This window comes from Eumetopias jubatus, unplaced genomic scaffold (assembly GCF_037043125.1).
Source record: "Eumetopias jubatus isolate StellerSeaLion01/CBP00866 unplaced genomic scaffold, mEumJub1_p1.0 scaffold_16, whole genome shotgun sequence".
In the NCBI taxonomy this organism is placed as follows: Eukaryota; Metazoa; Chordata; class Mammalia; order Carnivora; family Otariidae; genus Eumetopias; species Eumetopias jubatus.
The window spans coordinates 24,738,575-24,751,244 of record NW_028274822.1 but is presented as its reverse complement, the minus strand read 5'-3'; the positions used below and the strand labels follow the sequence as shown (position 1 = coordinate 24,751,244).

General features: G+C 51.4%; 1 protein-coding gene across 2 annotated transcripts in view; it reads right to left on the bottom strand.

Annotated features, from left to right (window-relative positions):
• MYO5B (myosin VB) overlaps window positions 1-12,670 on the bottom strand; it is a 356,309-nt gene that overhangs the window by 62,990 nt on the left and 280,649 nt on the right. For both annotated transcript variants that reach the window (XM_028098354.2, XM_088019706.1), the window contains exons 18-21: window positions 8,719-8,830; window positions 4,179-4,390; window positions 2,197-2,353; window positions 591-830 (exon numbers count right to left, since the gene is read on the bottom strand). In XM_028098354.2, coding sequence (XP_027954155.2) covers window positions 591-830; window positions 2,197-2,353; window positions 4,179-4,390; window positions 8,719-8,830 — 721 coding nt within the window. The remainder of the gene's footprint in view (window positions 1-590; window positions 831-2,196; window positions 2,354-4,178; window positions 4,391-8,718; window positions 8,831-12,670) is intronic.

The window sequence follows — 12,670 nt, the reverse complement described above, 5'->3', positions numbered from 1 at the left end:
TACCACAAATCACCGTTAAGTCAGCAGTACAAATCTACTGAAACACTACCAGCCTTATGACCGTACAGTTCTGGAGGTCAGAAGTCTCAAAGGGTCAGAGCAGGGCTGTGTTCCTGCTCGAGGCTCCAGTGGGGAATACGGTCCTGCCTGCTCTAGCTCCCAGAGGTGCCTGCATCCCTGGCTCATGGCCCCGCCTCATGCTGACCTCTGCCACTGCCTCACTTCCTAATCTGACCCTCTTGCCTCCCTCATGAGGACCCTTGTGAATATACTGGGTCCACTCATAATCTGGGCTCATACCCCCATCACAAGACCTCTCAACTCCATCACCTCTGCAAAGTTCCACTTGCCATGTGAGGTCACATAATCATGGGCCCCAGGGATTAGGGTGCAAACATCTTTGGGTAGGGGGCGGCATTATTCTGTCTGCCATAGTTGGTAGCCGTTCTTCGTGACTGGGGTGACACCCTCAGGACATCTGTGGTTCCTCAGGTCCCTGGTGCACCCAGTTCCCTGGAGAGTTCTCTTAAACATGCCCTGCCCCGCCCCCCCAGACCCACCGCCCCTGGTTGGGAGCTCTGGACACAGACCTGGTCATCAATTTTCCGCTGTAGCTGGACCACCTTGTTCTCCATGCCCACGTTGAGGCGTTTCAGGTGCTCTGCGGAGCGGGCCTCGATCTTGAGGGCCTTCAGCTCCTGCTTGGCTTTGAGCATCCGGAAGGCGCACTGAATAACGATAGCTGCCCCCCGCAGTCGCTGAAAGTGCCTGCGTGCCATCCAGCCCCGCACGTGCTTCTGGAGAATGGTGGCCTTATGCTCCATGAGGACCTGGCGGGGGACAAGCACACACCTGCTGGGTTTGCATGGCAGGAAGAGGGGAGACTCACATACTGCCTGGAGGATTGGAAGGAAATTTATTACATCGGCATGCTCCACCCTGGTGTCTGACCATGTTTGTTTTTCCATGGTCCCTTTAGTGTTTCAGTTTTATTATTTAGAAAATCATACTTTCTCTGACCACAGAAGAGAGAAATGTTCCTTCTGGGAGCAAAGAATATTTTTGACATTTCCTTCCAATCAATCCTCCATCTGAGCTTTGAGCTTCAGCTGTACGGGAGTGATATGGTGGAATGGATGTGTCCTGAATCAAGGCTCCCCGAGTCCTTCAGCTTCACTGGAATAATGGCAAGGAGGAGAGGATCCCCCCCTCTCCTGACCTCACCTTGCTAAGCTTTAGGTTCCTAACTTGTCAAATGAGGGGGTGCCTCATTTGATGCCTACTAACGCCCCCTGCTCTCACATCTGAGTGAGCCCAAGACAGGTCACCAGGCTCTGCCACTGGCTGACCAAGTGCCCTTGGGCAGGTGACAGCTTCCCCAAGCACCTCAGCGGTCCAAGGGGCATAATGATATGCACCCATACTACCCGTGATGGTTATCGTCACACCTTCGCTTGACCAGTCTCAGGGTGCCCAGATTAAACACTGCCTCTGGGTGTGTCTGGGAGGGTGTTTCTAGATGAGATGAGCATTTGAGTCGGTGGACTCCCCCACTGCCCAGGGTGGACAGGGCATGATCCCTGAAAGCCTGAGGAGAAGAAAAGGAGGAATTCACCCCCTTTTCTCCTGCCTCACTGCTGGAATTAGGACATTTTGTCTCATTTTTTCCTGCCCTCAGACTGAGATTCACACCATCCGCTCCCCTGGTTCTCAGGCCTTCAGACTTGGACTGAATGACATCTGTGGACAGCCGATGGCGGGGCTTCCCAGCCTCCATAACTGGGTGGGCGATCTCCTGAGAATCTCGACATATGTATATACACACATGTACATCTCCTATGGGTTCCAAAACCCTAATGCACTGCACCTCATGGGACTTTGGAAGGATTCAGTGGGAGCAAAGGTGTGAAATCACTTAGAAAATTAGAAGCACCTTACAAATGTTCGCAGTGGTGACAATCTATTTACAGCTGCTTTAGTGCTCTCTTTTAAAAAGATTTTATTTTTGAGAGAGAGAGCATGAGCATGAGTGGGGGGAGGGACAGAAGGAGAAGCAGACTCCCTGATGAGGACCCCAGGACCCCGGCATCATGACCTGAGCTGAAGGTAGACGCTTAACCGACTGAGCCCCCCGGGCAGCCCCGCTGCTTTAGTTCTCAACCTGCAGCCTGCGAGTCCCCTGGGGCAGCTCCACACCTGCTGGTAGATTCTCCTCACGAACATGCCCCGAATGAAGGCCTGGATGATGACGGCGGCCCTGCGGGCCCTCTGGTAGGCCAGGCGGGCCCTCCGCATGCGGCACTGCTTCTGCAACACAACAGCTGCTCGGGTCCTCCGCAGATGCTCAGCCAGCCTGGGGAGGGAGAAGACGGGCGGGCCCTGCTGACACAGGCCTCGCAGCCATTTGTGAACGCAAGCCTCTCCCCACTCAGCCCTGCCTGGACACTCCAGGCTGAGCCAGCTTTAATCACTCTGACAGAATGCAGCAACGCCACGGGCACCTGAATCTCAGGCTCTGAACAGCAGAATATCTAAGTAGTCTGAATCTGACCGACTCCATGATCCCCATCTGCTTGCTCCCCCACCCACAGAGCCCCTCACTCCAACCTGGGCAGTCCCCAGTGACATCACGTGTTTATGCTTCTGTCTGTCCGCTCTGCCCCACTCGGCTTGGAGATACCAGGAGCTGGGTCTCAATCATGCCTGTCCCCAATATCTAGTAAGGGCCAGGCCTGGAGGAGCTTGGTATCTATTTGCTGAATGAATAAAACCTTCTTAGGCCCACACCCATCTCTCCCTGCTTTCTCATCTCCCTCACCCTTTCTGCCCAGAATGCATTATATATGGACACCTGACTTTATGGTTTCACTTCAACATTCCCCACCACACCCCCAGGGAAGACAAAGTCAATCCGACACTTCTTACTTTCACTTCAGGGCTTCGTTTGGTGCCAGGCTCATAGCAAATGCTCAGAGACTCAGAACATTAAAAGCTGGAAAAGCCCTCAGAAACCATCTAGCAGAGCCCCAGAGAACGAAGGAACCCCACCCCCCGCCAGCCACACCCTGCCTGCTGAAGGGAGTCTGATCGCCCAGTCTAGCTCTCCCTAAGCACGTTCTCCCACAGTGGGCCCTGCATATCCCTGGGACACAAACTCCTGCAGGGAGAACGCAGGCCAACTCCGTTTTAGATCCTCACCATCCGCCACGTAAGACAGAGTTGCACGCACAGGAGTATTCAGCAAGGACTTGGCTAGTTTGCCCCAACTGTTGATGATTATCTCGTGTTGATGCTAATGACAGCTTTTTGTTTCTCTAGCTTTTGTTCCAGAGATCAGATCTTGGTGGTTCAGTGGTAATGAATCTGGTTATGCCCAGATAAATAGCTTACGGCAAGGATGTGAGTGTCAGCAGGAGCAATCTTCTAACTTTATGGTACAAAGGATGCCTGCTCTGACTTGTAACTCAGGGGTTATTACCCCCCTTTTAACATTCCAGTCCAAGGGACTGAATAGCCACTTGTGAAAGTTTGCCTTCCAAATACAAGACGTCATGGCAAATTGTCACTTCCCCAAGGAAATCCCTATATTGAGAGCGTGCTGATTTTGAACCAGGGGTGGGTCTTAGGGGAGGCCATGTCCCATGTGCTCTCTCAGTGGAGATGCTCACAATGCTCTGGTGCCTCATCCACCCAATGAGATCAGGTAGGAGGTGAGGTAGTTTCTGCTGCGTGGTGCTGGGCTGGGGAGCCGGGCTGGCATCCAGGCTCCACCCTGCATGGTTGTAGGTGTTTAGACAAGTCACACCCTCAGCGCAGACTCCATTCAATGACTCCCCAACAGGACCTCCAAAGATCTTTCCAGCTCTAATTACCAAATTCCCAAGGGATTTGGAAATTGCTGCTATAAATCAGGAAGCTGTGAAAGGCGGAATTTGTCGCCTTATCTAAAAGATTACCTCGGGATTTACGCAAAGGGAAAATGGTGGACAGACTGGGGGAACTAAGAGACTTGGAACTAGACTTACTCCCTCAGGTGAGAAGGGCGTGGGAGAAGGGTGCCCAGCTCCTGGGAGAAAGCTGGGGTACAGACAGAACCACTCTAACTAGGCTGAGAGAGGCCAACCAGCTAAGTCCCCCCACCCCACTCTGCTATCCAGATTGGCCCCAGCTTGGCTCACCTGCGGGCCAGGTGTCCTCGGCAGTACCTCTGCAGAGTTAAGGTAGCGGCCTTCAACCTGCGGTATTTCACCTTCTGTAGCCAGCCCCGGACCGTCTTCTGGATCATGATGGTGGCTGCCCGGAACTTGTCGGCCCGAAGCTTCTCTAGGTAGGCCACCTGGCCTGCCCGGAAGAAGATCTTGGTGCGGCCAAACTGGAACTTGTCGGGATCCTTTACAAGGTGGGGCGGGGGGGGGGGCATCAGTGAGACAACATGCCCACCATCCCAGTTCTTTGGGGCAGAATTCCCTTGCCAGAGTTCGAATAGCCCTGCTCTTAGATGCAGACTCACTCTCAGCATCCAGTGAGCAGGCTAAGTCCCTTCTACTAGACTCACGGGGCTGAAGTGTCCAGGGTGCAGCAGAGAGCAAGACGCCTGCCCTCAAGCAACTGACATCATGGCGAGAGAAGACAAGCAAAGGCTGAGTAAATTTTCAGGCAGTGGTAAAGACTATGAAGACAATAAAACTGGGGACTTTATAGGTGGGATGGGGATGTTAAAATAGGATAATGCAGGACGGCATTTCTCTGGAGGTGATATATAAGCAAAAACCCGAATAAACTTAAGGAGGCAGCCCTGGGAAAACGTAGAAGAGGAAAGTTCCAGGAGACGAGCAGAGGAGATGCAAATGTGTTGTGGTAGCCAAAAGCAAGGTGCGTTTGAGGAACAGGAGAGCCAGGGTAGTTAAGCGTGGGGGAAACGAGGGAGGCTGGCAGAAGTTCATCCCTAGAGGCCTTGCAGGCCACAGCACACAGTTGGGATGCGAAGCCCCTGGTGATGCTCTGAGCATGGAAATGACCCACTTGGGTCATTTAAAAAAGATTATCCTCAAACCACCACCCTGTTGTATGTGTAATTCCAGATTGCAAATAACCCTCCAAATAATTTTTGGTTTCAGACTATGTTTTGAGATATTTTTGACACATAATTACTGTCTTAATTATATCTATTTGGGTTCAAATTAACTACCTTTCCCTGTGCTTACCCTGTGGATAAGGAACGGTGACCCAGCAGTGTGCTCGTGCACCAGCCTGGCATAGAATACCTGAGAGTTAACCCGCTGTAACTGAGTACTCTTTGTAAATAAACTTCTTCCTAATTTTATTCACTGGCATAAAGACCATAAGGAAGAAGTAATGAGCCAAGGTCTAAGGAAAACACACACAAGAACATGTTTCAGGTTGACAAATGGCTCTGAAGTAACGCTGAATCACCCCCCTTTATAGGCTCCTTGCACGGGGAGGATGGAGCTGCCGAAGCTGGAACACAGAGTCCAACGAGACTGTCTCTGACCATCTCCTTCACAGCCAGGCCGCAGGTGAAGCTGGGAGGGATGGGGTGCGGGCCTGGCTCTCATCCCTGCCTCTGTTCAGGGCCATGTACCCAACGGGCTCCCAGCATATGCTGTGAGGAACAGGGCTGGATCAGGGTGGGAAGCTTCCAGGCAGCCAAGGCCCTGCCTTCATCAGTGCCCAACTGGCAGGGGCTCCTTCTCAGTGTGGCGGGGCCAGGGAGCAAAAGGTGGGTGGATCAGCCCTCACAGTCAGAAAGCAGCCTGGCTGCTCAGGCTTCAGCCAAGCCAGGACCTGGGGGAGTCTGGGGCAGCCAGAGTCCACACACTTGTTTCCTATTCTGGAAAAGCCACTCGGAAGGGTGTGATCTGGTCTGGAAAGCCACTGTTATCACAAATAAAAGGATCCTTTTGAAGGTTCCACCTGTTGCAACCACTCACCACTAGCCCGAGTGTCACACTCCCTTAGCCCCTGTGTCCTGCGCACATCTCCTACCTCAGAGATCTGCTTTCTCTAACCCCTAAAACTTGCTGCCTACACTACTCACATACCAATCAGGGGTCATTTTTTTTTTTTTTTTAAGATTTTATTTATTTGACAGAGAGACACAGCAAGAGAGGGAACACAAGCAACTGGAGTGGGAGAGGGCTTCCCGCTGAGCAGGGAGCCCGATGCGGGGCTCGATCCCAGGACCCTGGGATCATGACCTGAGCTGCAGACAGATGCTTAACGACTGAGCCATGCAGGCGCCCCAGGGCTCATCTTTTGAGAATGCTTCTCTAAGAATCACAGACTAAAGGAGCAGAAAGGAATCTCAGTAATCCATCCCAAGCCACTCCTTTTATTTCACAGGTGGCAAAACCAACGTCTGCAATGGTGAAGTGACTTGCTCAAGGTCTCACTGGAGATACCAAGACACAGGAGTCCTGGGCCAGTGGTCTCTCATGGCACCAGGCCCCTTTTGTGACACCATCTCCTCTTCACACTACTCACGTCCATAATTCCCTATGCTCCTGGGGCTCCCTGGAGATACTTGCTAATAAGATTCTGCTCCCCTGTCAGCATTAAGGTTCAGGCCCCTACGATCTGATTCCCTCCCGCGAGGTCTGTAATCACGTCAGTGATTAGTGGTCCCGGAGGGCAGGGTGCAGGCATTATCCTGTTCTATGAGCCTGCCCTCGACCACTCCAGGTTAGAGCACAGAAAGAATGCAATACACACTGGCGGAATTAAAGAACCACCAAACTCAGGTTGAGGATGAAGGGCATTCCTACAATCCCTGCAGGAGACCATCCCTCGTGAACCACCTCATGAAGCAGCCCCCGGTCCCCCTCCCATGGATGAGGCTGTTAAGCACCTGTTGCCCGGCCCACATGCCCCCAGCTTCTTCCCTAATGACTGTGTTCTAAAGAGCACTAGCACTTGCTTGGGGCTGGAAGGTGCCCTTCTAGGCTCCCGTGTGGCTTCACCCTAGCAGCCCTGTTGACTAGAAGATGTGGCCCCATAAAGGGGGGTGGTGGGCAAACAGAGGAAATACAAGGTCTCCGGAGAAGTCCTGAAGCACTGATTCCAGGGTCCTTCTAGGAAAGGATAATTACGCACAGTGACATTAATCGATCAGACTGGTTCAAGGGGCATGTGATCCAGAGTGGCTTGGGGGCGGGGGTGTTGAGTCAGTCCACCAGTAACACCTGGGGCAATTTTTATCAGCTTTCTACACCTCAGTTCCCTTATCTGTAAAACAGGGAACGATGCTTGTATCCTCCTTCTAAGGCACCGTGAGGATCAGATGAGGCAGGTACGTGAAGCAGTCAGGAAAGTGACTCCTAGGTGCTTCATAACCACGAGCCACTATCGGCAGGTGACAGTCACAACAGGCCCACCTCGCTCGTCACCCATGCAGCCACCTGCACGAACTCAGAGGCCCTGTAAGAACCAGTAACGGTGCCAGGAACACAAAGACAACAGGATTCTTGCCATTTCGGGGTTCCCAGTCTGGTGAAATGACAAACCCTTGATTGCAAGACGAGAGGACAAATGCAGTAACAGAAGACAGACAGTGAGCACTGTTGGCCAGGAAAGCCGGGGGTAACGAACTCTACCTGGGAGGTCAGACAGGCTTCACAGACCAGAAGGCAGTCTAAAAGCCCAGTTGGGAAGGAGGGAGGAACCTAGGTGGACCAGCAGAAGAGGAAAAAGGCCTTTCAAGCAAAGCAAACAGCACACGTTCATATAATTTTTCATCAGGGAATTCACTTAGTTCCTCCGTTCCACAAACGTTCCTTCTGTGTTGGGCTCAGTGCTTATAACTAGGGGGTGGACATTAATACAAGGACTGTCCTCGGCAATAAAGGATCCGTGTCTGCAACACAGGACACCACGCACCAGGCTTCCGGTCAGCCGTAGACTACTAGGAGTTCAGGCTCAGGAAGTCATGTTATAGGCGCATTTTTTTTTACTGCAGTGGGATGGGGGTATTGATGCCCATACTGCCCACTTTGTTTGAGGGTGAACTGTACGGGGAATTTAACTTTTTTTTTTTTGATGTAGTTCTCTCCATTACACTACCTTCTGAAAGGGAAAGGGTTTGATGTAACCCTTTATTGAGACCACTTTTACCATGCCCTGCTGCGATCTCTGAATACGGTGGAGATAATATTTAGGATCTGCCCCTCACAAAAGGCTGCAATTGGCTCCAGTCTCAAGACTCAGGTTTGAGTTCAGGTTGTTGTGATTGCAGCTTTTGCCTTATTTACAACAAGCGTCTGGGGTAAGGCCTGAGGCCAGTTATGCCGTAAGTAGATATGAGAAGTGCACCTATTTTCCCAACTGCTGACTTCCAAGCTATGCCTGGGCTTCGGATCGGAGGCCCTGGGCAGGTGTGCGGTGTGGGCAGGTGCATGGCATGGGCAGGTGGGCAGATCTACAGAGCTTCGGGCTTTGGAGAAGCCAGAGTCCTGGGCCAGCAGCAAACCCCAGGGGGTTGTACAAACATTTCTACTTTGTACGTGTGCCGAGATGTGAAAAAAGGTAGGAAGTACTCTATATATGTGAAGGGACTTCTCTTCTACAGTTGCTGATGTTGGAAAATGGATGAATATCTCAAACAGCTTTAAGAGGAAGGATGAGGAGCAAAAAATGCTGTTAACTCCCCACCCCCAATTCTCTGGGCATCCAGGTAAGCCTCCGGGGGCACGCCCAGCTCACCTTGATGAGGTTCTCCAGGACAGACCTGCAGATGGCCTTTTTGTCTGTGTTGGCGAGCTCTCTCTTCTTGACCAGCACCCGATACCGGTTGAAGAAGTCATGGTAAGCCCACCTGGAGGGAAAGCAGGTGCATCAGGTGACGTGTCCTGCCTCCCAGCCACACAAAGGCCACGGGCCATGACAGACAGTGCCTCATGGGGTCACGACTCCTGGCATAAAGCTGTTCTCCGAGCAGCCAAAAACATTCCAGGGGCTGGTATTCGTCCAGTCCCTCTGAGAATTTCGGTGTGTGGCTGAACTACAGAATCACGAGTGGAAGAGGGGAAAGGAGGATTCTGCAGACCGCTCTGCGAGGGCTGACCAGAGGCAGAACCACTTACAGGGCTTCTGCCCACACAGAAGCGCGGCACTCCACTACGCTGCTGGAGAAGGAGCCTTGCCTAGAATGCGGCTTGGTTTTTAAAAGTTGGTCTTTTCTTATGAAATTAATACTTCTCATTGAAAACTTTAAAAATGCAGAAAAGTATACATAAGCAAATAAAAAGCGGTATCCTAACCCCAAGCAACACCACCATTCACACATTTTGGTATACCTTAGAACGTACCATTTTTCTCCCCAAAGTAGATTTCACTTAGGATTTCCCCCCTGTTCATTAGAGTAATGCAAGCCCCCTGTGAAGGAAATGTACAGCGACTCACAGAAAAAAAAAAAAATTGAAGAGCACTTATAATCCCACTACCTTTTTAGTAAGTGTGCTTTGGTAGGTTCTGGAAGGGAATCTTTCAGAGGAACTTGTGTCTGTTTCTTGGCCTTTGAGGAGAGCTCTACTTAAACTAATGCAAGCCTGAACTCCCAATCTAAATCCCTCTGAAGGTGAAGCCGGCCATCCATCCCCCTGGTCCTGCGTCCTCGGCAGAGTGCACCATCAGCCCCCACCCGCCCCTTTGGAAGCATCAGGGGGTGCTGCACATACCCTGTCCCCAGGGACACATGTGGTCCTCGTCGCCTGCTTGGAAATCAGTTAGGTGCTGCCCGGAGATTGTGCATCTACCACTTATCATCACCTGTGGCCTCACTGAATGTCCAGTTGCTCATGCAGCTCATTCTAAAGTATCAGCGGGGAGTAAATGGATCCTACCCCTCCTCCTGGAGCACGTTTGTCTTAAATAAAATTTCATCCAAGAACTGAGCATTGTGGACTACTAGGTACTCCTGGAGGGTGGTGGGCACCACGTGCTTGGGAGGCTGGTTGGTTTAGAGCGCCTCTCCTTGCACTCCACAACCATCTGCCCGTGTGGGCCTTGGGTCCCTCTTCCCTCCCAGGCCATTCTCAGCACCATGGGAGGCAAAGGAAAACCCAGACTGAGCTCCCTGCGTCTCCGCCACCTCGGTCACCACCTACCTTGGTTTGGGGGAAGACTTCTAACCTAGTGATGGGTGTCGGGGGTGGGGGGAGCATAAGAGCAAGTGACAAAAAGCATTCTCATTTTGTTCCCCCACCGTGTAAGATGGTTGTTTAGAAGTTATGCCTTTTTAAAAACCCAGCTTTACTGAGATAACTCATATGCCGTAAAATTTACTTTTAATATTTGCAAAGTTGTGCAACCATACCAAATACAGCATTCCAGAACATTTTCATAATCCCCCACCAAGCTCCCAGGCCCATTATCAGTCACTCCCCGTTCTCCCCTCCCTCCCAGACCCTGGCGACCACTCATACCCTCTGTTTCCACGCTTCTTACCTTTTAATTAGTCCTGTCACAAAGGTAACAGCAGCCTCTGTTCTGTTCAGAGCGGACCAGGCATTACATGGCCCAGCTCACGGGCTCCCCGTGATACGTGCAGCTTCCTTCAGGAGGACAGCAGAGAAGCACGAGGGCCCCCGAGGCCTCCGGGTTATGGCCTGGGGAGGGGTCGCTTCACTTACTTTGCTTCCGTGGTTCCCTGCCCCTCTAGTTGCAGGGGGACTAGGAACAAAACCCACCGAATTCCCGGCCATCTCTAACAGGCGGCTTTAGAAATGGAAACATTGAAGGTTATTTCCCCAGCTAAAGGCCACTTCAATTATTCTAGTCATGCACAATAACTGTCAAGAAAACTCCTGAGGTCTGACCGATCTTGATTCTGGAGGCTTAGGAACAGACCTAGAGATGGTAAGCCACAAACCAGAGGCGCGTTTTTAATGCACACGAACGCTACCAGATTTCTCCTGAGCTTTCTGCCCCAAACCCCAAGCTTTAAACACAGGCCATTCTCTCTACTGATATTTCCATGTAGGGTAAGGTGCAAATGGAAAGATGTACACAGAAAAGGGCTTTGTAAGGTCTAAGTCTTCTTATTCCTCGTGCCCATCCATCCACATGTGGCTCCATCAATCCACTGCTCCTGCCTGCTCAGGGAGGCGTGGGCTCTCCCTCGGAGGCAGCTCAGCACTTTTGGTGTGACTTTCTGAGGGCACCTCCCCCCCGCAATACAGTTATTTGTGTACTCGTCTTATTTCTCCCTACGAGTTTGCAATTTCTCCGGGGGAAATAATCAGAGCAGCATTTAGCTGGGCTAAAAACCTTAAATGGTTCTAATTTGAAGATCTCTTACTGCTGACAGTTCCATAACTCAGGGAGGTTACAGGCTCAAGGAAACAAGACAGGAGGGAGATGTGACTGCACAGACCTCCAGGCCAGTACAGAACAAGCCTGGGGTACAGACGCCTGCTCCACCTCCGACGGGCAGCGTGCCCTCGGGCAAGTCTTGCACTCATCCCACATGGATGTCTCCAAAACGGAAAGCACATCACCCACCTCACGAAGTACCTCCAACACTGGGGTGGCCGAGGAGTTCCCGGATGTGGAGTGCTTAGAAAGCCCCTCTCCCCCATCCACGTTACTCTCCCTGCCTGCCTGACTCCCACCCTCTTTCTTACAAAGGCTTCATTGAATACCTGCCCCAGGGTGACACCGATGGGGGAGGAAGGTGCCCACAGAACATAAGCCACCCACTGTGTAGGGACTGGGGGGGTACTCCCCCTCATGAGCCTCCCAAGGCACACATGGCCACCATGGGATCTGGGCACGTATGAATGTCCTTTTGCCGAGGACCCAGAATCAAAGCGGGATTCTCTTTTCCGTGGACCCCTGTGCTTTTACAGAGAAAGTCCTCGCAGGAAAGGCCCCATCACTTGTAGAAGAAAAACCTCCCAAGTGAAGCTAAACAGAATATGTGATTGTTTTTCAAAAAACAGAATTTAACAGAACTTCCTGATCTGGTAGGGACATCTGGATGGAGGTTTTTTGTGGCCATGTAAGAATTGGGAAAGACCCCTCTATAGGACCACAGCATGTCCAGGATTTCCCCCTGAAGTACTCCACTACCACAGAATCTCTCCCTCCCGGAGCAATTAACGATTCCTGTTTCCCTGGGGGATGCAGGGCTTTATACTGTCTATAAAAGACGGTTTTTGTATACGTTAGCTTCTCTGCTCGACTTTAGCCTCCTCTGACCGGGCTAGGATACATTTTTTAAACTTCTCAACACCTAACACAGTATCTTCATACGTAGTTACTTACATTTTCAAAGAATGGGTATTTTCCTGACCAATAAAGAGGCTGGAATTCCAAATGTTAAACCTTTTCATTCTACTAGTGTTTCTCAAAAAGGACACTATTGGCTTTGGAGCCGGACAATCCTTTTGTGCTCAAATGGACACAGAACCTCTTCAAGACCATTCCCTACCACACCACTCCTCGAGATACGCAAACGTTGTTGTTTGCAAATATCTGCAAAATGTTTACTATAGAACATAGTTCTAGTCCAGAAAACCACCCAACCATGCCTACCATCTGCCTCCACAGTGTGAGTCCACTGCTTCTGTTCCTGCTTTCTGTCCTCCCGAGGGGGCCGTGGGCAGGTCCTCTCTGGCCTGCACTATGGCTGTGTGGTTCCGTGTGGTTCACT